General features: G+C 42.3%; 1 protein-coding gene across 4 annotated transcripts in view; it reads right to left on the reverse strand.

Annotated features, from left to right (window-relative positions):
• LOC111144791 (sortilin related VPS10 domain containing receptor 1) overlaps positions 1-26,652 on the reverse strand; it is a 494,131-nt gene that overhangs the window by 68,266 nt on the left and 399,213 nt on the right. For all 4 annotated transcript variants that reach the window (XM_022499251.1, XM_022499255.1, XM_022499253.1 and 1 more), the window contains exons 11-17: positions 21,182-21,284; positions 20,849-20,925; positions 18,893-18,984; positions 17,503-17,610; positions 15,464-15,581; positions 13,258-13,388; positions 9,770-9,883 (exon numbers count right to left, since the gene is read on the reverse strand). In XM_022499251.1, coding sequence (XP_022354959.1) covers positions 9,770-9,883; positions 13,258-13,388; positions 15,464-15,581; positions 17,503-17,610; positions 18,893-18,984; positions 20,849-20,925; positions 21,182-21,284 — 743 coding nt within the window. The remainder of the gene's footprint in view (positions 1-9,769; positions 9,884-13,257; positions 13,389-15,463; positions 15,582-17,502; positions 17,611-18,892; positions 18,985-20,848; positions 20,926-21,181; positions 21,285-26,652) is intronic.

Below are 26,652 nucleotides of genomic sequence, written 5' to 3' on the forward strand. Positions count from 1 at the left end.
AGCACGAATCAACCCCCCCGGGATTCTGCCATAGAGAAGACTGTTGGTAATTTTTTTAAAACGCTCATTAAAAAGCATTCTGAAGCCATTTTATTTCCTGGATGAAAATGGCATCCCATTAGCCCTACCAGACCTGTCCCTGAAATTTAGAAGAAAATTGTGCAGAAATACAGAGTTCATTTACTCAAGTAAAAGCACACACCTGCTTTCTGCATTACAGAATGGTTCTATTTCCATCCCAGCAGCTGTCCCTAGGTCTGAGTTACATAAATGAATAATGCATTTAATATGCTATTAAATGGGGCTGCTACCTCCATAATAACAAGGCAACTTATGATTATGTTGGACCTAAGCTCTGAATATTACTGGGATACATTTAGTTGGGAAAGCATTCTTCAATCCGCCAAGAAGAAAAGTGCTTTGTAATGGCAAGGGAGTCTTTGTACAATTACTGAAAAGGAAACATTCTGCAAATGTGCCTTTGATATTACCAACCGCTCATCAGTAGATAGTGTCTTATTCCTTCAGCAGCCCCAACTTTAGCCATTCTCTTCCTTCCCATCTTGAAACCCCTCTGTCATCTTTTCCTTTTTACCCCCAACTTCTTTGATTTTTCTTCTGTGCTTTCTGCCAGTCTTAACACAGATGAAGGCTGTAGTTTTTCTTGGTGAGTGTAAAACTGGAAAAAAGCCATGAAGGTCTTCATAGTCTGTGATTTTACTATTTAGTAGGTGTTTTTTGTTTTTTTTTGTTTTTGTTTTTGTTTTGTTTTTGTTTTGTTTTTGTTTTTTTGGTTTTTTGTTTCTTGTGTGCTTTTGGGGTGGTGGTGGAATATGGGTGTTTATGACTGTTCACTGTAGGTTAAGGTGACAGGATAGCCCAGCGTAGTAGATTACAACCCTGTCTTTCAGAGTCACTTGCTGGCACTTTTAAAATAAATGTCTGCCAAGATCCTGCTCCTAGGGGTCTTGGTTTAATTGAGAATTACTTAAATTATGATTTAGTTGAGAATTCTCGGCATTAGTGTGTCTTTGCTTTTGTTCTAAGTTCCCCCTGGTGATTCTTGTGTGCATCCAGAATCAGAGACCACTGCCCTGGTGGTTAAAACTAGTCTTGTAGAACCAAACTGCCTGAGTTTCAATTCAGGCACTAACTATACAGACCTGGGCAGTGACCCAAACTTCCTCTAATGCTTAGGTTCTCTGCCTGTCAAATCGGGACAGTTACAGAATCCTGTCAATAACACTCTTGGGAGGATTAAGTGAGATACTACATTGAAAATGGCTTAGCCTAAAGTCTGGTGCATTATTAGAAACTTCATAAATATTAAAATTTCAGTATTTAGTCAAAAAGTTAGTATTTAAAGTATTAAACATGAACTTGCTATGATACAGTAAGTTCCCAGAAAAACACAAGTGGCACTCCGATTGCCAAGATTATCTTAAGATCAAATCGAACCATGTCAATTTCTTTTTTAGACTCACTCACAGCTCCCTGTGGGATTATTCACAGAGCGTCAAATTGAAGTTTTCAGTATAGTCCGCAGTCTCTCTTCAGTGCGTTTTTCCAGCTTCAGCTCTTTCCCAACATGTGTCTTGAGCCCCAGCCATAGTCAAGCCTACACACCTTCTTTTTTCCTATGTTGTTCATTCTTTCTTGAATGTTCTTTCCTGTTGTCAAGCTTTTATTCATTCTTTATAAAAATCAGCTTAGAATTCATGTTTCTCTGTGAAGTTGTCTCTTGCCTTTTTAGAGTAGTTACCACATGTCATCACTGAGCTGGAGCTGAGGCTCTCAGTCTTCTTGAAGGGAGGTAGGTCTTCCTGTTACTGAGCTATGGTGTCCCTCATTTGTGCTCACAGTGTGAAGAATTTAAATGGCTTATTTTCTTGGATCATCCTGTGTGCCTTTCCTTTCAAGGGAAGAATGCCATGCAACCTTCAACAAAACAAAAAATGGAACAAGCCTTGGGGGTAGAGAAGGGGACTAGTGGTGGGTACAGTGTATGACCAAGACTTAAAAGCTCCCTAGACCTAATGTCCCCATGTTTCAACAACAACAACAACAAAACCTGTGCAGTAGTCTGAACACCAACATTCAGAAAGAATGTGGTTCTGTAGTTGACTGAGCAGGTTCTCTGAGTTTTTCTGTTCAAAGGGAACAGTTCTCAGGACTTTTCCTTTAAAGTGAATAAGCAACCTTGAGATTAGGAGACCAGGAGGAGACTTAGCAGAAGGGAAAACAACTTCAGGGTAGAAGCACAAGTCATTTGTTTTGACTAGTAAAGGAATGTGACTTTATTTTGAATGCCAATTTTATGAAACAGGACATATGGCCATGCTAAACTAAATGACTTAAAATCAAGAATCATGAGTGACTCACGGAATCCACAATCTGAGTCAACGAATTGTACAACTAATTTATATAAAGAATTTTTCCTTTTTTTTTTTTTAGCACGGGCAGTCCTAGGAATCCCAAATTGGTCACAGATCCATCAGAGTCTGAAGGGATAGCAGAGATCATCCAATACAACCCCTCCATTTTTCACACAGGTAAAAGCAGACAGCCTTCAGAGTTTGCCAGGGTAACATGGGAGACGATCAGCAGCTCTGGGCCTCTGGACTGAGTTTGATGTCTCTTGTCACTGTGCCATACGACCTGGTTGAGAATCACTAATGCCAGTACCACCGGTGTGGGCAACCAAGCTACGTGAGGAGCCAGGTCTCCGCATAGCGATGTTCACCTTCTTCTTCAATTCCCGACCTCAGTGTCATCCCATGAAAATACGGAAAACCACATCCAGGCAAGGTACTCTCAAGAGTCAGCTTCGTAGCCACGAATATTTACTGAGTGTCTGCGGTGACACTGCATGGCTCTTTGCTAGAGAACTGCCACACAGGCCCCTGCCATGTTGAGTTTGTAAGTTATGCAAGTGGTTTCCTTTCTGTGGACTGCAAACACATGCAGCACTTTTAGGACCGATTATTCTCCATGATGCACGCTGACAAATCTTGCGGAACAGATCAGACTGAACATCAAAATCACCTCCAGGCCTAGGAGCAGGGTCATCTGCGAAAAGACCACAGCCAGCCAGCCCTCAAAGCCCGTGGAAACACCAACTCCAGGGCAATGGCAGGTTAGCTGGGGTCTAAGTTCTCATGTTCTCATGGCCAATACAAAAAGGAGTATGTTTCTAGAAAGCATTTTTAAAGCATTCTAAATGTATGTTGACAGTATGGAGATTACTGTTTAGCTAGAATTTATGCATATATATGTATTTTTCCCCCAGACCCGCTAAGTGTTCTTACATAGATACTGAATTAATGTTAAAAACTAATGCTAAAATTAATGCTAAAAACCTTTTTTAAACCTCCTGAGTATCTCCATATTATGTTAAGAAACAAACCCTGAGGAGCATAAGAGCTGTCACCGTACATTCTTTTAGGAGGGATTAATGGCTTCTCAAAAGAAACTCCACACAGACAGAAATTTCTATACACTTACTTTTTTTTTTTTTAACACATCTAGAAATATCTCTAGCTTAATAGCAAGAAGAAATCTGTCCCCTGAGAAGATTATCTTGGTTTCTTATAATAAACCAGCCCAATGCCCACTTTATTTTATATTTACAGAATCTTTTACGGCCGGCCTGAAACAAGCAATGTCCTAGTTAATTTAGCAACTTAAATTTGCAGCATGTTCCCTGGATCCAAAACCGTATAAACAAGATTTAACCATATATAAGTACAACTAGAGATTGTGCTTTGTGTGTGTGCAAACGGAGATATTTATAGACACAGATGGAGAAACAAAGAGAAACACATTTAGGGTAATTTCAGCACTAAAGTGCAAGAAAATACATGAATGAATACTGATTTCATTCTATTTGGACAAAAGGAACCTGCTCACCAATCAGGTAAATGTGTTATCTGCCTTGAGTGGTGGAGAGGGACACACACATGTTTTGATGCCTAGTAGTTTTTAATCATGTGTCTTATGAGCGTACGCAGGTGCTTATTTGTTTTACAGATGAATAAAACCAGGGCCTTAGATGAAGTATGTCCTAGATCTCAGTGCTGCCGTGACTACTAAGGGTCAAATAAATGTCAGGACTATAGATACACAACAAAACAGTGTCTCCCTTCTTTTTTACTTCACTTCAGAGAACCCCTTAGATGATGACTATTGGTGATGGTATCTGCATTTTGCAAAGAGACTACTCTCCGCTAGGTACCGGGCTACCTACTTTATATACAGTGTTGCATTTAAGTCAAACCCCAAGAGCAGATAGTAACATTTTATAGGTTAAGAAGCAATGGCTCAAAGAAAGGAAGCACTTGCTAAGATAACGGTAAATGGCATAAGTCATTTAAAACCCTTACTTGTTTCATTCTAAAATACATCTCTTTTTCACCAGATAAAACATCCACATTATATTTCATTTCTTGCCCATATAACAGGCTGTGGCATCGGTATCAGCCTCCTGGCTTTCCATGGACCGGCGTGGGGAAGGCGTGAGGGCAAAGGCTGAAAAGAGGCAGGGAGGTTACTATGGAGAACACAGCAGAAGTTTGCTCACGTGTGGTTCGCTGGTGTGAACCTCAGAAGTCAGACATCACTAGACCAAGGACTAAGGACAGGAAGCGCTGGCCTCTTAGAGGAATTTTGCGCTCATTTCAGCTCTTATATCAACTCTCTGTTCTAAGACCTAGCCAAGAACTAAAACAAAAGTTGCACAACTGTTCACGTCTATACAGCAAAGCTGATAAAAATTTTGGCGTCTCCCAGAAAGAGTATTTCTATTAGGCATAATAACAACCGATGCTAGACTTTTTCCATTCTGGTGAAGTAAGCAAACCCGTGAACGCTGCTATAATATACAGGGTAAAAAGGTGACTCTGAAGGCAACCATAACCATTTATAAAATGAAGCATTACAAAAAAATAAAAGGAAAGGAAGGTTTACCTGCAGGCTTTGAACTAAACACTCAGAGGGTGCTGCTGGGAGATCTGCTTGTTCAACTTCACTGACAAGGGCGGTCATTCCCTAGTCCCTTTCAAAAGTTCAAGTTCTGATGCATGTCTGCACCGTGGGCTCTGCTGGAAGGGGTGTGGTGAAGCCAGGGAGTACAACTGACGATGCTCTCATTCACAGGCTGACCTTGGCCTTGAGGTTCCTCTGTACTTCATTCCAGCCCGATGCCAATACAGGATCCGTACTAACAAAGCACGGGATGTCCACGGGTGGCTAAAGCTGACAGGGGAGAGACTGAGGGTGCATGGTAGTTCCTTAGTCTATCGACTTTCAGGCACTGGCATCGGGCGACCCTTTCAGCCTGATCATCTCCTATTCCTTTCGCCTGAAGTGACCTTCCTTACTTTGTTACTTTGGGAAATCCCACTCAGCCTTCCCTTAGAGAATCTGTTGACACTTGTATTATAAAGGAGGATGGCAGTTAATACAAATGAATCTGTAAAGTGCGGGACTCCTGGCAGTCTGTGAGCCAGAAGCCAGTGTTTTAATCGTTTTGGGGAAATATTTGGTATGCCTCGATCCTCAGGTCTAAGAAGTAAGTGGTTGGTTGGGTGGGATTTGCTTTATAAATCAGCAAAAACACTTCTAATTGCCAAAAGAGGATCCAATTATCTTGTGTGTTTTTATAACAATTATTATGGTCCTAGGATGTTTAACTGCAACATTGTTTATGGTGGCAGAAAATAGAAAATAACCCAAATGTCCATGACAGGGGATGACAAAGCAACACTAGGTGCTTTAATGCTCTCAAATGAAAAGAAATTAGATGTCAGATAGCCATCTGTCCTCTGTCTTAGAAAGCTGTTTAAGATATATTTCTGAATGAAAAGCAAAATAGAAAAATAACATATCGTAGGAAATGACATGTAAGAACAACCTCCCAAATTAATTTTGTATATGTCTTCTTGGCATAATTTTTTGCTGACAAATGCAAAGTGTCTGGAAGCAGGCATACCGAAAGATCACAGTTGTGCAGGAAAAGGGGGCAGGAGAGAGGGTAATGATCTAAATTGTTTTTTAAACAGAAAACATCTGTATATATTTCTTTTGCAATTACATATTTTTAAGTGAAAAGCTCAATGTTCGATGGCAGCTCTAAAGCGGTTACAATATTTAATATGAAGTCTGTGATTATGAAATGCCGCTGAGTCCACACACAGCCAAGGGGGCTTCCGGGGTGGGGGCGGGCTGGAGGAACACTGCATTTTTTTTTTTTTCCCAATTTCATCTATACTTTACTTCTTGCCAACTTTTGAGTTAGCTACAGACCCAGTAAATAGGAATTTGATGGGATGAGGCCTTCTTTGAAGATACTTTCAGGGACCGGTACCAGCTAAAGGTCTTCTTGTTCTTACTGCAGAATGTACAGGGAGGCGATATGCCCACCAGTGAGGTGATGATTCACACGCTTCTCCTGCGCTTTAGCCCACAGAGCCCCATGCGAGTGATCACTCTCCACCCAGGAGCACCTTGGTTTTGAGATCAAGGCAATTATCCTTCCTGCTGATGGCTGGAATTTATCAAATCTCTTTACACAAGCTCCTCACTGACGCAGATGCTTTTCTAGAAAGAGTCTGAATAGAATAGATGAAACCAGTAGGTAACTTAACTTTGGGGTCAGACACTGTCACCTAACACTTATATGAACAACACTCCAGGAGTGGAGGGGAGCCCTAGGGAATAATGCCTGTGATTCTGTGATTAATAAACATCACTGCAAGACGCCTGGGTGGCTCAGTCGGTTAAGCAACTGCCTTTGGCTCAGGTTATGATCCCCGAGTGCTGGGATCGAGTCCCGCATTGGGCTCCCAGCTCCACGGGGAATCTGCTTCTCCCTCTGACCTTCTCCCCTCTCACGCTCTCTCTCAAATAAATAAACAAAATCTTTTAAAAAAAATAAGTTGCCTTGACAAACATTTATCTACCTGGACACTTATTGCTGAATTACATTTTTAATTGAAATTTTAATAGGGCATAGATGAAAAAAATCCCACTGGATAGGTTATTTATTATGATTTAATCATTTCTGATGTTTTATTTTATAGGAGCCAGAGTTTACTCGAATTTCACATACTAAGTTTATCAAAGGAATGGGGAACCTTATTTAAGCGTAGCCTAAAATGTGTGTGTGTGTGTGTGCGTGTGCGAGTGTGTGTGTGTGTGTATTCTCAATATACTGAAGAGAGAGGGTCACTGCCTATACTCTGCCTTGCTCCAGTGACTTTAGTAGCATGTGGAATAATTTAGACCCCTCTGTACTGGGACCTCCCTTTATCAATACCAAAGAGAAAATGATATAACTTCCTTGACTGAGTTAGTGGAAAAAAAAAAATCAATTCAGAAACTGGTGTTAGGGGTTCCCAGTGCCCCCCACAATGTCTAAACATGCTGGTGTGTGCAAGTAATATCACTCGGCCCTCTGGCACTCCCTCACCGTTAAGGGTACTCGTTTCAGCAGCTCCTTTCCTGGTTTTCCCATGGGCTGCATTCTGAAGGCCTCACCGACCCACCGCTGTAAAAATGCCATTCGTAGTTTTCTCAGGTTTTATGTTATGGTGCAAATAAATCACAACTTATCCCTATATTCTAAAGTTCTGGGAATCCCTAACCTCAGAGATAAGAACACTTGATGGTACAAGTCTGTGTTGTTTCCTCTCTGTTTTTCCTGCAGCTGTCATGAGAAACGAGAAGAGAAATTTTCAAGCAGGACAGGCCTCCTGGTGAGGCGTCCCCCACCGCCCCACTTTCCGTCCTTAGTTCCTTTCTTTTTCATGGTTTAAGATCAGGATTTTCAAATGTGCACACGTGAGAGCGAAGAGTATAATGAATACCCCTGCTCCCCACTAATTCACTTTCAAAGATTTTCAATAGCTGTTTTTTAACATTTTAAAACAAATGTCACACATCATGTATCTTTAAAAGGTTTCGGGGTAGCTGGGTGGCTCAGTCAGTTAAGCGTCTGCCTTTGGATCATGTCATGATCCCAGGGTTCTAGGATGGAGCCCAGAGTCCATCTTCTGCTCAGCAGGGAGCCTGCTTCTCCCTCTGCCGGTTCTGCCTGTTGCTCTGCCTGCTTGTGTACACACGTGCTCTCTCTCTCTCTCTCTGTGATAAATAAATAAATAAATAAATAAGGTTTCTTTTTAGCCAGACCAAAATACCATTATCACACACAAATATATAACTATATTTAGTTAATACAATAAATATAATATAAATATTTAGGCTTAGATATAACGTCATCTATCACCTGTGATAGGTTTATGTGTCAGTGTGACTCTGCCACGGGTGCTCAGGTATTTGGTCAAACATGATTCAGAGTGGTTCTGTGAGGCTTGTTTTTGATGCCCTTAGCATGCAAACTAGTAGACAGCATAAAGCCGATTGCTCTCCCAATGTCCACTATGTTGGAAGGCCTCAAGAGGAGCAAAAGGCTTACCCTTTTGTGAGCAAGAGGGAATTCTTTGGCCTGATTGTCTTCCAACTAGAAATTCACCTTTTCTCTGCCTTCACACTCCTGCTGCAACACTGGCTCCTGCTAGATTTGAGCCTCTGGCCTTTAGACAGAACTACACCATCAGCTTTCCTGGTTCTGACTTGGACCAGAAACAAACCTTCAGCTCCCCTTGGCGTCCAGTTTCCCAAGTCACTTTGCAGATCTTGGGACTTGGACTTGCCACTTCCATAATCTGTGATCCAATTCCTTATAGTGAATATACGTATCTCTCTATCTATTATCTCTATATGTCTATATGGTCTCCTATTGGATCTCTTTCTCTGGGGATCCCTGATGAATACATCACCTAATTACCAGACCATCTTCCATTTCTCCAAAGGGCTCCAAGATGTCTTTTTACATTCTGCCTGAATTAGAATCCAAGTAAGTCCACATAATATTTTTAAAGTCAATAAACATCAACTCCACTTGTGGAAAAGTCACAGAATGCTTTCTCTTTTATGGTATTTCTTTTTTTTTTTTAAGAATTTATTTATTTATTTGACAGAGAGAGACCACAAGTAGGCAGAGAGGTAGGCAGAGAGAGAGAGAGAGGAAGGGAAGCAGGCTCCCTGCTGAGTAGAGAGCCAGATTCGGGACTTGATCCCAGGACCCTGAGATCATGACCTGAGCCGAAGGCAGAGGATTAACCCACTGAGCCACCTAGGCGCCCTATGGTATTTCTTAAATAATATTGGATAAGTCCTACAATGCAAAACATTAAACAAACTTTTAGAATCTGATTTCCTATTTATAAAGACCAGAATGTATGCCTTAAACATGTCAAGACTGGACATAGGAAGAAAATGAAACATGTCTCAACTAATAGCAGTATACTCTTGAAAAGTCAATGAGCTTCTCTGTTCGCTCTAGCTTCCGCATCTATAAAATAGGAAATGCAACTATGAAATATTTACTCGGCCTTCTTCACAGAGATGCAGTGAGGGGGAAAGGTAGCTTCACAGAAATAGTTCTGAAATCAAGTATCAAAAAGTGAAGAAATTTATAGATTATCATCATCATCATCCTCCAAGGAACCTGTTTTGTTTCTTTATTTACAACTGAGGTCTTCTTTTCAGATGAAAATTGCACTATTAATACATATCTGTGCTGCATTACTAACATGAACTCACACATTGTGCTGTAGTGAAAAAGCCCAGGTCTTCGATCAGACATAATTCTGTAAGTTTAACACCAGCTGAAATCAGACCTCTCCAGGTCGCCATCGCAGTCACTCACCCAGTACTGTTGAGATAACTCTGTCCTAAGCTGCAGTCCTTTGACAGAGAAGACGGGTTGAACCAAAATGCTGGCAGACACTGACCATTGCTGTGTCGCTCATACCCATAGTCACTGTGGGGGAAAGAGCCAAGAGAGACCGTCAGTAGGTGGCAAAATCACTAGAACAGTTTCATGGTAGCACACAGCCAACTTCTCTAGTCAATTAGTCAAACAAGATTCACTGAATCAATACCTTTCCAAAAATTGAACAGTTTTTTCTCCCTGTGGAATATCCGTTAATTACCCATGACAATACCCTACATTTCCAGAAAAGCTGACTTGAAAGCAACAGAGAACCCTGTGTAGAGACAGAGGCTCGTGACCAATAATTCCAAGTAACTGTCTTTAAGCTGAGAGAGCAGATGATGTTCTCGTGAGGAGAATACACAATACTGATGGTGGTTGGGCCCCAAGAAAGCTGCAGTTAGAAAACAGGCAATGGGGGCTCCTGGGTGGCTCAGAGGCTTAAGCCTGTGCCTTTGGCTCGGGTCATGATCTCAGTGTCCTGGGACTGAGCCCCAGATCGGGCTCTCTGCTCAGCAGGGACCCTGCTTCCCCCCTTCTCTCTGCCTGCTTGTGATCTCTCTCTCTCTCTGTCAAATAAATAAATAAAATCTTTAAAAAAAAAAAAAAGGAAAGAAAGCAGGCAATGGTGGAGGCTTAAGCCTCAGTGTACATCACTGACGCAAACACAGCCACACATGGCACAATTGTCATTACTGGTGATGTCTTTGGGGTGCTCTTCCAAGACATCTGGGTCTACCAAGCAGAGCTGAGCCAGGTCTCTCTGGGCACACTCCAGATGCTTCAGAGTCACCGCAGAAAAGGAAATGTCCTTCAGGGGTGTCATGAGCACTCCCCTGAGGAAAAGTTTTTTTTTTTTCCCAGTCAGTTAGCATCATCCCAGTTAGTTGGGACTAACGGCTTTAAATCCTCTCCGTAGTTTGGAAAGAGTCAAAGACTTTTCTCTCCCTCTCCTCTCTTTCTTGCCTCCAGGGGCCTCCACATGGCCTGATAGTCTTGGCTTCTGGAGGATGAACTTGGGCACAGAGGACGACGACAAATTGCACCTCCACAGGTACAGACAAATCAGTAACCATTCGCATCAGTACGAATTGGCCCATCTGCGTAATGGAGGTGAGATGCTGGCACACGAGGGGCGGGAAGGGAGAAACAGGCTAAGCAGCCAAGGGGCCTGTCACCAGGCAGCTGGCACTTAGAATTCTGCACATATCAGCTGGATTTGGTGCTGGTTCAACACAGCATGGATAGGAAGACTTCAGAAATGCTGCCTACAGGACACCCGGTGTTCGTTTCTGGGAATTATTTTACAAATGCCGAAGAATGGAAGGCAAGGTCATCTGGGGGACTGTCCAGGGGAGAGCCAAGCTGAGAGGGAACATTTAGTGACAACCACCTTTTATTATGCTGCAGTCAAGTGGAATCACGGAAGCTCTAGCTATGGGTAGAGACTCAACAAGGTCATGGTGGGTCTTCCAAAATATTTTTAGAAATCATGCCGTAAACAAAAATCCCATTTAACCAGAAAAACTTACAATGGCCTCATTTATGATTCATTACCCACTTCTCAGAATACATTTCAGTTAGTGGCACGAGTAGCAGATTCCAATCACAAATGAATGCAAGAACTGGGCCAAGACTGTAGGGGAGTGAGGGAGAAAGGAAGGGAGAAGCCTAATTGCCTTCCTTACCCTATGGTCCTTTCACTCTAGACTAAAACTTAAAACTGAGAACTGAAAAAGAAAACAAGACATGACAACGACAACAATAAAAGACTAGCTTATTTTGGAACCTTGTAGAAAAGATGCCCCCTGAACAGTATTTTCAGGAAAATTCAGGGAATCGGGACGTCTCATCTCACTTTTTCTCTTTGCTTTTCTACCAGCATAAATTTGCTCTTTACAGAAGGATGACTACGTGCTAAGGCTGAAGTTAAATGACCAAGATAAAACGTTAACTTCCTTTACAAGCCCTCCTTGAATAGAGGGGATAAAGGAGAAGCAGTCAGAAAGAGGGATGGTTTTTAAAATTCCATGGACGTTTCCTCAGTGACTATATTTCAAGATGTCAGTCCTGAAAGGTAGGGCGGGGATAGGATACTTCTATCATTGTTAATAACGGTGTACTGGCTAACACAGAAGTTACAGCTGGAGAGGCCCCTGCAGATTTCCTTGTGAACTCCAATGTAACTGAATTTCCGTTGGCCGCTGGCTGAGCCCAAGATTACGGCACTGGCTCTTGGCTTGCCTTGTTTACCAACAAGAGGGCAACAGACTTGGGTTATCAGACTGAGGGCTGGTGGCCAATTCCGGCAGGCCTGCACCGGACCATTTATTCAGACAATGTCTCCAGAGGTTTACCACGAGAGAAGACTTACTTTTTCTGAGCCATACGGTGTGTACACAGCTATGTGGTGTGTACCCAGCCCAGTCACTGATATTTTGATGATCAGATAAGTGATCTGTGATTGCTATACGGGCAGATATCTGATATTAAAGAAATGACTTTGGTTTCTTATGTGGGCCAAGTTTCAATCACTTAACACTGACATCTATATTCAACAATCGCTGAATATATATGTTTATATATATAAATCTAAAGAAAAATAAAGAGAAGAAGAAAAAAATAAATGAGATGGATATGATGAAGGGAGTTACCACCTACTTATCCTCGATCATTTCCAGTCTCACTTGAAGGCCAAACCAGAACAGAGCAAGGGCAGCACTGACCCCACAGGCTAGCTTTCCGCTTACCAAATGCTTCGGAAAGAATGCTATGGTGCTCAAATGTCTCAGTCCTTTCCAGTTTATACTAGCTGAATCCTGGAAAAGGGAGAAGTCTTCTGTACCGCCAGCTCCACAGAACCACAGATGGCCAATGCCACTGAATCAACCCTTGCGCTGAAGTCAGAAAAGTCTTCCATACCTTGCACAAGCAATCATCAGCTAACTAACCACTGACTGAAAACTCCCCGGGACAGCAAATCTACTGCCTTATAAGGTCATTGTTCCACCACTAGGAACCTAAACTCTAGGAGGTCTTTACCTTGCGCCCAAATATATTTGCTGTCTGAGAAGTCAACTTACTGTTTTCAGTTCTGTTGTCTGATGCAACTCAGGGTGGATGTGGTCTCTTTTTTTGTCCTGAGATCTATCAACTATGTGAAGCTAGTTATCAGCCATCTTATTAATCTTCTTTCAGTCCAAAGAAACTTCTAGTTTTTCCATATACATATGCCCATAGCTAATAAACCATGTTGTCTTCAAGGGGTAATTTCATAAGAATATGAGACTTGTGACAGCATATATATATATATATATACATATATATATATATATGCTACTATTATTTCAAATCTTGGCTTTCATTAAGACGCACATGGATTTGATACATGGAATGACCCCATGGAGTGAGCACAAGCTTACCAGTCAAAATCAGCCTCTGTGCAGACACAGGGTTCAGATTCCATAGCTCCTGCATACTTCCCTTGCATACACTTACGCTCTGATTTTCGTTTCTTGTATATCCTTTTTGCTCCCATGATGCATGCTTCCCCCTGTAAGGAGACAAAGGATCCCAGGCAGTTGGGTACATAGCTTGGACCCTCCCTGCTCCACATCAAGACACTCGGGGAGATGTTCCCAAGCCTTAGTGTAATCTGGACACAGGTAGCCTGCTTTGTCCTAACAGCATTTTACTTTTTTTTAACAGCATTTTACTTTTGATGTCTAGAAACCTAGTGTAGAGTGCAACTGTAAAGACAATTCTAAGAAGCTTGGAGGGTGTGTCAAAAAACATCCTTAACTCCTCATGTATTTGGCAAACCTTTGCTTGGCAAGGTATGAGACTCCATGCTACAAGGGACACACAGACAACTCAGACTCAGCTTTTAACGAATAAATGTACTGCCGACAAATCTATGGTAATTAAGTTCAATTCTTCTATAATAAAAGATTTATGCACCTGGTCATTTACGAGCATATGAAAGAAGAGTATTGCTAAGAAATATAAAGATCCATTTTGCCTCAATTTATTGTGCCTCTGCCCACACGACTTTATAGCACGGACTTTATGTCTATCTACCAGACAAGTGAGAGAACTAAACTCAGTGTTTCTCTACAAAATAAATAAAAGCTTTGAATACCACAGTGCCTGTGGATCCCAAAGGGGAAAATAACAGCAATGTAAATGAGCAATGATTTTATTGTTGAGTCTCCAAAAAAGAGTATATGATTTTGGCGGATGCAGCCCCAGCTGTCAAACACAGCTATGTGTCTGAAGGACAGAAAAGAGTTTTGTCCCTTGAGCAAATTCCTTTTAATTGGCTCCATCTCATATACACATCTAGATGTAAATATATTCCAGCTGACCCTTGAGCAATGCGGGAGTTACAGGTTCTAACCCTCTCACACAGCCAAAAATCCATATAATTTCGACTCCCCCAAAACTTAACTACTAATAGCTTACCACAGACTGGAAGCCTTCCTGACAACGTAAATAGCCAATGAACCACAGATTTTGTATGTTACATGTATTACATGCTGTACTCTTACAATAAAGTAAGCCAGAGAAAAGAAAATGTTATTAAGAACAATCATAAGGAGGAGGGGCGCCTGGGTGGGTCAGTGGGTTAAAGCCTCTGCCTTCGGCTCAGGTCATGATCCCAGGGTTCTGGGATCGAGCCCCACATAGGGCTGTCTGCTCCGCAGGGAGCCTGCTTCCTCTTCTCTCTCTCTCTGCCTGCCTCTCTGCCTACTTGTGATCTCTGTCTGTCAAATAAATAAATAAATTCTTTAAAAAAAAAAAAAGAAAATCATAAGGAGGAGAAAATGTATTTAGAGCACTGGACTACACTTATTGAAAAAAAATTTGCATGTGGTGGACCTGTGCAGTTCAAACCCATGTGGTTCAAGGATCCAGTGTACTTAGTCTAAGTTTGGGGATACGATGTGTCACTGCTTGACTATAGTGATGGCTATGCAGGGAGACCCACTGTCCCTCCTTGGAGGAACCTGCAGAATGACTTCCACATTGGGAAATCAAAGGAGAGATGCTTTCAGCTACAAGCTGATCAGTTGAGGACCCAGAATGAAGGAACGCTTCCTATTAATGATTCTGCGTCCTTGTACCCTGAGTACCTTGCAAGGAGGCAAGAAGCACCACCTAATCCCAAGGAATCGCAGGGTGACAGGGAAGGATTTGACTGGCACCGCTCACCGAGGGTAATTTTATTATTTTATGTCTCTGTTTGCATTGCTCGATAAAACTGAAGATCCTTTCCTCACCCCTGCCCCTACCCTGCACCCACACGACGTGCTCAGATAAATTCTGTTTGGATCTGCGTGCTGAGTTGGTATTTCATTTTGAGTTGTAAGTCTAAGCCAAGCACACTTGAATTTTATCTCATTATATCCTAGTACAATAAAAAAAGAAATTACTTCACAACAAGCCATAAGTGTTGAGTTTGTTCACTGTTGTGGAACACAAAACATGTAAGAAATCAAGTCGATGTAGCTTTAGATGAAGCCAGAGAGGTAAGCTGTGGCCGTGAGGACCCCGATTCCTACACCTGCACGACAGACACCCCATGCCCTCCACCCAGGACTGCCCCTCAGCTCGGCAACCCCCTACCTGGCTGTGCAGCTGCCAGGGTCTGTAGTCTTCCTCGGCACACCGTCGGTCGAAAATGGACTTGTAGTCCACCTTGACCAGCTGCCATTCGGAGCGGTGGCTGAAGTGTCCAAACACGCTACAGGGTTCATAATGAGAAAAATAATCACAATCAGAGCAATGCCAGTCGCTAGCCTGTGCTGGGGGTTTACCGCGAGCTTAGCCCAACACTCAACACTTCACACTGAGCAGATCACTTAATCCCCAAAACACAGTGATGAGGAGGGTGACGGTTACTGGCTCTGAATCACCCATGGGTAATCTGAGGCTCAGAGCGTTTCGCTAACGTGCAAAAAAGAAAGTCAAATGACTAAGAACGGGTCCAGTCAGAGCCCAGAACCCAGGTGGAGTCTGACGAAAAACTCACTTCTGCCTATTTACCACAAGAATGGCTGACAAGGAAAAAAAAAAAAAAATTAAGGAAACGATCGCAAGCGCTGCCTTCAATGTGGTCCGGGATTACACACCTAGGTTCTCCTGCTAAGGTCCGTGGTTTCCACAGTTTCTGTGCTATTTCACTGTCCTGCCTGTCCCTGGGGAGGGTGGCCAGGAGGGCCTGATAGTGAGAACTGCGTCCCGCACTCTGCATTCTCTCCTTACTCAGACACACTCAGGTATCTAGTCACCAGTCAGAGCCAACTGTGGAGAAAAGCCACAAAGTAGCCTTTCCAGTCAGCTCTTTTTCATCTGCGTTCTGCAAATATGAAAACCGGATAAAGGGGGCACCTGGGTGGCTCAGTCGGTTAATAGTCTGCCTTCGGCTCAGGTCATGACACCAGGGTCCTGGGATCAAGTTCTGCATCAGGGTCCCTGCTTCTCCCCCTGCCTCTCATGAATAAATAAATAAAATACTGAAAAAAAAAAAAAAGAAAACTGAATAAAGGCAAATTACGGAACAAACAGCTCATCTGGCTCTGTGTTTGGTGGGCAAAAGTACAGCTAAGAAGCATACTAAATTTTTGTTGCTCTTTTCTATCATTAAAAGAAGGGACAAAAAATTAGAAAAAATTAAAAATAATACCAACTATTCATTGATTTTTAAATTTTCATTGATTCCAGGGTTGACTACTTTAAAACTTCTGTTTTCCATGTCCAATTTTCCAGGGGATGGGAAAAAAAACAAAAAAACAAAAAAAAACCCAAACCCTTCACAGTTTCATATTACAAATTCAAAGTTCATGTTTTGAAACCCTTAAGTAGGCAAGTCATTAATCAAGTCTTTCACAAATTAATGATCATCACTTTCCAGACAAGAATGAGTGCAAATATAATTTCACAAGAACAGATTGTTCTCATGGTTTTTCTAATATAACCTCACAAGTGGGTTAGGTAAAGAGCCAGGAAAAAAGAAAATCCTTTGTGGGGTTTTGATCAAGCTGTGTTCTGTCTTAAAGTGAAATCATTCTTAAATGCCTGTGATTTTCTGTATATTCAGTTAATTATTAAAGTTTTAAATTTATAGTTTTATTTTCTTTTGAAACAATCACGTCTCATTTCCCAGGCCCATTCAGTATAGGAAGAAATAAGTTGTGTCCTCTTGCCGCCAGCCCTCAGTATGGGTGTCCTAATTAGTAAAGAGCCAAGAAAATGGGAACCCACATTTTTCTTTCCCTTTTGCTGAGAAACAATGAAGTGAGATGTACTGACCATGCTGGCAATTTCAAATCTAACAGTAGTGAAGTGAGTAGGCTCTGCTAAAAACAATAGGTTTCCAGGGGGCACCTAGGTGGCTCAGTCCATTCGCTGTCTGAATCTTGATGTTGCCTTAGGTTGAGAGCTCATGGTTGTGAGATCGAGCCCCACATGGGGCTCTGTGCATGGCATGAGATCTGCTTCCTATTCTCTGCCTCTTCCCGCCACCACCCTCAGCCTCCCCGCCCGGCTCATGCTCTCTCGCTCTCTCAAATAAATGAATGAATCAAATCTTTAAAAAGAAAACAAAGAACAACATATTCCTGGATTTATATTATGATTAGAAGACATCATACTTTTCCACTTACGTCATGATTAGAGTCTCCTCCCCAGGCTCACCCAGAACCCCATCCACAAAAAGTGGAATAGATGTGAAACTGTACTTGCTCCAAGATCTCCCTTCATCAAAACTCAACCTAATGAAAGAAAAAAAATAATAGGCATCAGATCTCAAAAGGAAAAAAAAAAAGTCTTTTCAGAGGAAAGATACTATCAGCCAGGAGAGAATACGTTTTAAAAGTACCCGGGGCTCACTGTCAAAGTGAGCCTTTTATATGAATAAGTATTCTTAATTACATCAGAAGGTAGAAATACCGTTAGGCAAGCAATCTGGGACCCAGATGTGTTATAACAGCTATAAGGGGAGAGCTGTACGAAACGGGAATAATAATAAGTCTTTGATAGAATTTTTTTTTTAATTTGGATATTAGATCTTAGATCTCAATGTGACCCTCTCCCAAACCTCACTACAATCTAGCAGCAGGCCTTACTGGTGATTCTGAGGAGCAATGGCCTTATGAGACCTACTTAGATGGACTTGAACCAGCTGCCTCTAAGTGAGCAAATCCTGAGCGGCTTCCCTCCTCCTGTTATGAATGCTAGCTGACTCACGGAGGAGGCGGTACAGAAGCACTGGCTTCTGAGAGCAAGAGAGGTCTGCAGCCCTGCTGGTCGCATGGGATGGTTCTTAGGCTCTGCCTTTCTCTGTGGATGTCTTCCCCCCCCAAGCTAAGCCTCTGTTTCTCTTATTTCGGCAGCTTTCCTGTAGACCTCCAAAGTAACTAAGACCAGAGGGAAAACCACGCTTTTGGTTTTGAACAAGCTTGCCTGTGGAGAGACCCCCTTTCAAAAACACAGATGAAGGAAGCTTCTGGAAAGCATGCTGGAAGGGAGGCCTTGCACATCCCTCTGTGTGAGACCTACAGGAAGAGCTGTGGTTTGTCACCCCATCCCACCACCCCCACCAAAGGAAACCAAGGAAGGAGGAGCAGGGGAAAGAGACAGGGAGAGATGTGCCCTGAATGGCTGATCTCTGTGCAGACACACATAATGAATACACGTTAAGCTACTCTTAACTTCTCCCCATTGTACCTGACAGGCCACTGTAACCGGGAGTGCCCTGAAGCAATAAAGAAGGTACTAGGAGGGAGGGCACTGACATATCTGAAAACCACCATGCAACTAACTCCTCTCTCAGGGGCAGAATCAGTCTCAATCTTTCTCTCTATCTCTCCTTCCTCCCTTCCCTCCTTCTTCTAGGAAACTGCAGGCAATCATCTTATTTTAATAGAGCAAAGCTATAAATTATGTTCTAGTAGACGCTGATGTTTTACTGCCAACACAGTCCCCTTCCGACAGCCTGACCCGTCAGCTGGGCTTAGCGGGATGGAGCCATCCGGTCATGACTCATGCCTTTACCAGAGATGTCGAATCGGGAGTGACGTGTGCTTCATAGCCACCAGGACTCCACCCTGGTCCAGATATAAAACACTGTGCTCCTCTTCAAAGATCTGCAAGAGGGAAACACAGCCACATGGACACACGCCACATCCACAAATGCCCAGAGTTCAGAGAACGAGTCTTCGTCTGAAGAGATAAATCCCTTCCATGAGAGAACACGGTTTCCCAAAATCTTTGGAGAGACAGTTATAAACAGTGCTTCCCAAGGAGGACCACATGTACCATTGGAGTTATACTAAATGCTTTTAGGTGCGCCGCAAAAGAAATCTGAAGAATTAAGAGTTATGTGTTCATATTTATATTCCCATCTCTTTGCGGTAAGTTCTGTTGATTCCCACGGATGACGATGTCAGACTACTGGGTAACCATCCTATTGTGCAACATCTTTAGAAGGAAGAAAGCTTAGAGATACCTTACTCCAACATTCTCATTTTGACAGGTTTAGAGAGATGGGATCTGCCTAAGGCCAGGCATAGAGTAGCTCACGGGGCTGGGACCTGCGGAGTTACTGTGCCCTTTCTAGAATGTAATTACTTCAAAGTGTCCAAGTATTACAAAGGAAAGCTGTTCCTGTTCAATTCATAGATTCGCTACCAAGCCTAATGTAGTTCTGATCAAAATGAAATCAACTTGGGGTACATGTGTCCTTTAGGTTTTTCGCCAAATGTGCAGAAATCAACTTGAAGTCAAGTGGAGACGGGCTGCAAACAATTTCTGTGTCCTCTCCGTACGAGACATGTGTTGTTTTCTCATAATTGCGTTGTTGGTATTGCCTTGTCTGTGGATACACTACAGACATAATTATTTTCCCTCTTGTTTATCTCTTCTATCTAAAAGATATCCCAGGACTACAGATGTAGAGAGCTCTCTGCTTGGTTTGGGTGCTGGAAGAAACAAAATGGGATCCTGGCTCTTGAACTGTTCTCCAGAGGCAGCTTAGTAGTCCAAGTTCCTACATGATCAAGATCCCAAACCCCAAGATCAACAGCCCTGGGGTTTAAGCAACTTAAGCAAATTTCCTTCCTGCCTCACTCTTCTCAAACCACATGAATCATACAGAGGATCTACGAAGGAAATGGTAATTGGACCACGGCATGGACATCTCTGTCTAAAATTTAAAGCAGAGTGTTCTTATTTCTGTGTGATTACCTGTGCATTAGATTTCAATTTATGGTGCTAGTTATTGTATGATAATTAAACATCAGCAGGTTATTAAAATATATTTATTGAAGTGTAACAACCATGCATTAGACACATATCTTGTTATGATTGCTAAACCTCATTAAATGCTTGTTTTATAAGCTATGGGTATCTAATTTTCATTTAGAATATAGAGAGGAAGCATTTAAGCTAAACACGTTGGTTTAAAGTGATTCCATTTCTACGTTTCCCAACTTATGCACCCTGATGGTTATTACTCTGTCTTCTGCACATGAAATTTAAACATTTCAGACCACCACCTGGGTAATGGCTGTTTCTGTATCACTGCATTCCTTTCTACTCTGACTCCAAGGCAAGAGGGATTTATGGTGGCAACTCAGTGGTGGGGATAGAATCCACCCTCCAGGCTCCATGTTCCCATATAATAACCCCTTGGGGATCCTGGTTTTCTTCTGTGGAAAAAAAAATTCAGTCAGCTCCAATTTGGTCTCATTTTAACTTACAAACTTTCTTACATAGAGGCTCTGAAAAAAGGGTCATTTTTATTGAATGACAAAAAAAAAATCACATTGCATAAATATTTGCTAAACTCAAAGACTTACTTAAGACTCCCATAAAACAAAAAAGGAAATAAACACATTGACGAGCTTTAGGATCTATGTAGAGCCAAAGGAGTTCCCAGAATTTAACCAAGTTGAACAATGTTTATATGTCATTTAAAATGTAGCAACTCGACCCAGGATGTCTGCTTACCTGCCTCCAGGTGTTCCCTGCGTCTGATGAGACAAACATGCTGATGTCGCTGTCTGATAATTCAGAACCTATATTACCTAGAGAAAGCATGTCACCATTAGTGAAAGGAGCTGCTTGCAAAAGCTAGCAATAGTCTCTACTGGCCATCTATGCTGCCCGAGACGGACCGAGACTGTCAACACTGTACGTGAGCAAGGGTTTCTTAGCGCAGTTTCTCCAGGGTCAGTTGTTTGAGTGACTTTTTTCGCTTGCTCATTAAGTTCCCAGCACAGATATCTAGCTTCTAAAATAAATACAATTTGCAACAGCAAGCCCACCAGGCAAGCTTCTTACCTGAAGCCACTATGATGCTGGGCGCTGTGTCTCGGCTGGCAATGATCCCTGATGTGTAGGGATTCTCAGAGACCTTAAGGTGAAGGTGTAGTGAACAATAGGGCTGAGAAGAGGAGAAATGAGGGTCATAAAGACATGTAATCTAAACCATCATTTAAAGTCCAGATTCAAAGCATCCATGCATTCATCCACCCAACCCATCTAGCCATTCATTCATGTACTCGTCTCCTATTCCACAGGTATCTGGTGTCCACTAAGTATAAGACAGGTGCCAAACTGGAGGGAGCATCTTCATTTTAGGTTTGATCTACTGCCTTGATTGCCATTTGGCCATTCAACAAATATCTTAGTGCTCTATCTGTAAGGCACTAGGTGTAGCTTATGAAAGACTTACATTGACTAACATTTGGTCTCTGCCATTATATGGTACTTAATTTAAGATTTTTCTATTGACTACCATCAAAAGAGACTAGCATAACAGCCATAAGATCAGTAAGGAGGAAACATCAAGTTCTAGAGGCTGACATGACTGTGTGTCCAACTTTGGATAAGGGAAGGCTTCAAGGAGAAAATGGTGCCTGAGCAAAGATGGGTAAGGTGTGGATTGCAGGTGAGATGTTCAGGAAGATAAAGAACATTTCAGGCCCGAGCGATACCAATAACAAAGAAAAGAAGTAGAAGAGTTTAGCCAGGTAAGACAGAGGAGGAAAAATAGGGTAGAAAAATCAGGTAAAAAGATTTGCTCAAGCCAGGGGCGGGGGGATCTGAAGAAGTCAGCTGGCATCGCTTGGCCACCACCCATTGGACACATCAGTCTCGGTTGTCCAGAAGGTGCAGAATGACATCTGAAACTCACCTAACGTCTACCAGGAAATCAACACAATATCCACGTCAGAGTATGATCAGAATCCATATTAGTCAATATAAAAGTCATGCTTGTAGACAAAATGCACTAGTAATAACAATTCAAATGAAAATTTGAGGGACTTTTTAATCTGTGTGCAAAAATCTCGATCAAATTCTCTGATTAAGATACCAACAATTTTCAAATACAGGATAATAAATCTTACATGAATTTCATTTAAAACAGTTCTGGTACTGAGTTGTCAAAAACTACAAGTTTGTATCTGAACCTACATTTCTTTTCATCTCTCAAAAAGATTATTTTCTAATCTTATCGACTTGAGTTTTTGGAATTACCAATGTATCTCTGTTATTACTTTCATTCTGCTCTGTAAGTCTCAGCCAGCAGATATTCAAAGAGCTACAGAGATACAATGATTAAATTTATATGGGATAGAGTAAATGAAAAACTAAAAATGAAGCAGAGGGATGAAAGCGGCCAAAATACTGGTAAAGTAAAACAGTGGATCCCCAATAGGGACTTTCCTCCCTGCCAACACAGAGTAAACTCTCCAGGGATAATGATCATTGTAAATGATGGGTTTTGCCTGAAAATGACATGGAAGGCTTTCAAAAAAAGGCATTCTTACTTTACAACATTTCGTAAGAGTAAGGAAGACTGCCCCTCTAAAAATAATCTTTCTGATCCAGAGGTTTGGTTTCCTCTTGCCTGAGAAGACTATGAGAACAGGTAGCATTGTCTGCTGGGCACGTTCCCGGACAGGGCTGTGCTGCGCTGATGTTAAGACAGAGTAAAGCAGAGACGGTAAACGGCGCCTCCATGAAAGTTTTCCTGACAGCTGTAGCCTATCAGGATCTCCCCTTCTCGGATTCATAACAGTTTATTTGACCACGTGCAATCTCATATTATCTATGCGAGGTATGTACAGTTTTATCTCTCTAAGAGAGAAACACTACAAATAAAGAGAAAAAGTCAAGTACCACCCTTGGAGTCTTCTGTGGAACCTGGCCTAGCATCTAAAAGAGACAGCCAATAGATGCTCGAAGAATCAAACAATGCTTTATATAGGGACCGCCTGAAAGACCTTTGTTGAACATCTCACTCAGAACAAGGCCAGAAGTACGTTGGGCCAAATGTAAACCACATCGTCAGATTAATGTTGAGCATCTCCATGGCATTCCAAAAAGTCCAGAACTCCTAGGGGATTAGCCGGGTCTCATGCGCTTCCTGGAAGGTCCCTTGTGCCGCCCAACAGAGCAGAACACCCGTGGCTAAGGGAGCACCCAGTCTGCCATGCTGAGCCAGATGCTTGTCACATACTTCATTACCCAACAGTCCAGAAGATTCCGAAGCTCAGATGCCATCTGACCTGATCAAGGATTATTTGACATAGGGCACCTGCCGTTACAGAGAAAAAAGGGCAATTTCATTTGGCCATCTCGTCCTTTCTCTGTTGGTAGGGCTCTCAGAGGCTCGAGATAAATTAATTTGAGAAGAAAAGACACCAGTTCAGGCCGTAGCAACAACGTTAGAAGTGCTCTTTTTGGTGCACTTTTTTCTCCACTCTCACATTTGCAGTACTGGATTGCCCCCAGCTGGTATGAGGAGAATATTCGTGGCTTTTTTTCCCCCCTCTTTCCATTTTTTCAAGGAAGTTACATAGTCTACATCAATGCTCAAAGAAAAACAATGTTTAGCGATTCATCTTTACTTTTTTTTAAGTTAAACTTTTGTACCTGACCAGCTTGGGACATCTGTCAAAGTCAAATCATCAACAATTAATGGAGAGGTTTATTATAATGGCTATCAAGCCACTGCCAAATCCTGCAGGACACAGGACAAGGTCTCTAATTGTTATGCACATTTTGCCCAGGCAGGGGACACTTTGCTTACCTCTCTTTTCCTGCCTTCTCTCCAACCTTCTCACAATCTTTTCTCCCTTTACCAACCATGTCATAAATATCTGAGCATCTTTCCAGAGTTATCTCTAATTCAGTAGAGTCAAAGTACAGTTAGCCCCACAGGCATCTCTCTACTCCCCTTATCTTTCCACATTAAGAAAATACGGAACTTTACACTGAGACCACCAGTACTTCGTGGCTGATTACAGAGAATGGAGGGAGCAGCATAGTACATGTTTGGAAATTGCCCTTTGTGTCTTTCCTCACACACAGTCACAGGGCTATCAGCAGCTGGTCAAGCCTAGCAGCAACTAGATCCCTCGTCTTTCATCTTTTCAGGATCAGATTTAGAGTTTGAGGATCTGAGGCAAATTAAGGGGTCTATCCCAAGAAAAAATACTCAAAAGCAAATGCACACAGCGTTCTGTATTCAATTCCAGGGAGTTCATAGACTCCTGAAACCCACTGTGGATCTCTAGGTCCCAATGTTTTTTGTTTTTTTTTTAATTATTTTATTTTATTTTTCAGTGTTTCAAAATTCATTGTTTATGCACCACACCCAGTGCTCCATGCAATACGTGTCCTCCTTAATACCCACCACCAGGCTCACCCCACCCCCCACCACTCTCCCCTCCAAAACCCTCAGTTTGTTTCTCAGTCCACAGTCTCTCACGGTTTGTCTCCCCCTCCAATTTCCCCCAACTCACTTCTCCTCTCCATCTCCCAACGTCCTCCATGTTATTCCTTATGCTCCCCAAGTGAGTGAAACCATATAACTGACTCTTTCTGCTCGACTTATCTCACTCAGCATAATCTCCTCCAGTCCTGTCCATATCGATACAAAAGTTGGATATTCATTTTTTCTGATGGAGGCGTAATACTCCATTGTGTGTGTGTGTGTGTGTGTGTGTGTGTTTGTGTGTGTATACCATATCTTTTTTATCCATTCATCTCTTGAAGGGCATATACAATGGAATACTATGCAGCCATCAAAAGAAATGAAATCTTGCCATTTGCGACGACGTGGATGGAACTAGAGGGTATTAGGCTTAGCGAAATAAGTCAACTGGAGAAAGACAACTATCATATGATCTCCCTGATATGAGGAAGCGGAGATGCAATGTGGGGGTTCTGGGGGGCTAGGAAAAGAAAAAATGAAAGAAGATGGGATTGGGAGGGAGACAAACCATAAAAGACTCAATCTCACAAAACAGGCTGAAGGTTGCTGGGGGGAGGGGGGTCGGGAGAGGGTGGCTGGGTGATGGACATTGGGGAGGGTATGTGCTATGGTGAGTGCTGTGAAATGTGTAAGCCTTGCAATTCACAGACCTGTACCCCTGGGGATAAAAATACATTATATGTTTATAAAAAAATTAAAAAATAATAAAAAAAGAAATTAAAAATAGAGCTTCCCTATGACCCTGCAATTATACTACTGGGTATTTACCCTAAAGATACAGAGGTAGTGAAAAGAAGGACCATCTGTACTCCAATGATCATAGCGGCAATGGCCACAGTTGCCAAACTGTGGAAAGAACCAAGGTCCCAATGTTGTTTTGCCATATTATTTTATTTTTCATTTTAGCCAGTGAAATCCTTTGGCTATTGCTAGTGTCCAATACGTGTCTGTTGGATTTAAATGATGCATTAACTAGCTACTGTCTTCTTAGCACTGTGGATGGCCAATGGAGAATTACTAACTGATAGGAGACATGTTCCCCGCCCCCAACATGAATAAAATCAACTTCAAAAAACTGTTAGATTATTTGAGAATCAATCAGCTTCTCATTCCACTTTCTCTTTTCCCCAACCTCTGTACTAACAGCCTTTAGGTCTTGTCTTCATGGTACTCATATCCCTAGGGCTCCTAATCTGGGTATTACACTGACAAGCCAAATCACACTTTTTATAAATAATAAGGCAGCTGCTGAAGTCTTAAATAGTATCCTCCAAATCCACTCCCTGCACACACACACTCGCGCTGTCTATGATCCTGAGTTGGACCTAGAAATCCTTAGATTTTTAGTAAAGAGTCAATGGCAAAAAAGAGAGAGGGCTGTGGGCCAAGTGGCTGAGTCTGGGTGCACTTTTTTCTCCTGGGGCTTGGGCACTCTCCTGGAGATTCAGTTCCACTCCGTTCCAATACACCATGCAGAGTCACAGCCTGTGTGCAGGAGTGGGATGCGTGGTCAAGAATTTCCTGAGGAAGCTGGCTGGCTAGCTCCAGCAGAGAACTCTCAGCTGAATGCATAAAGAAGTCATGGCCTCTCTCCACAGAACACTATGCTTTCCCTGGGGACCCGAAGGATTTGTTACAGGCTCGGTTCACATCTCACCTCTTGGGAGCCCAGTCCTGAGGCTTTGGAGGCAGGTGGACCATGACCTGTAATACCCCATCTAACAGTACAATGCATTCTTCAGAGAAAAGAAATCCTAGCTGAGCCCTCCAGGCAATCAGTCTGAAAGTCCTAAAAATACAGCCCCAAATTACTCTGGATGTCTTATTTCTATAGAATGCATTTTACCAGGGACGTTCCGTTTGGGGCTGTAATTCTGAACTTGTTCCACATTTGTAACAGCCCTGCTGGAAAATCTCCTTTCTAATCACTAGGCTGTGCTTTCGGTGACACTGTCACTTTCCAAGTACTCACAACCTAAAAGCACTTTTTTATCTCCTCTCTGCCACCAGCTCCCAAGCCTAAAGA

The sequence above is a fragment of the Enhydra lutris genome, unplaced genomic scaffold (assembly GCF_002288905.1).
Source record: "Enhydra lutris kenyoni isolate GAN:26980312 unplaced genomic scaffold, ASM228890v2 scaffoldscaffold12, whole genome shotgun sequence".
Classification (NCBI taxonomy): Eukaryota; Metazoa; Chordata; class Mammalia; order Carnivora; family Mustelidae; genus Enhydra; species Enhydra lutris.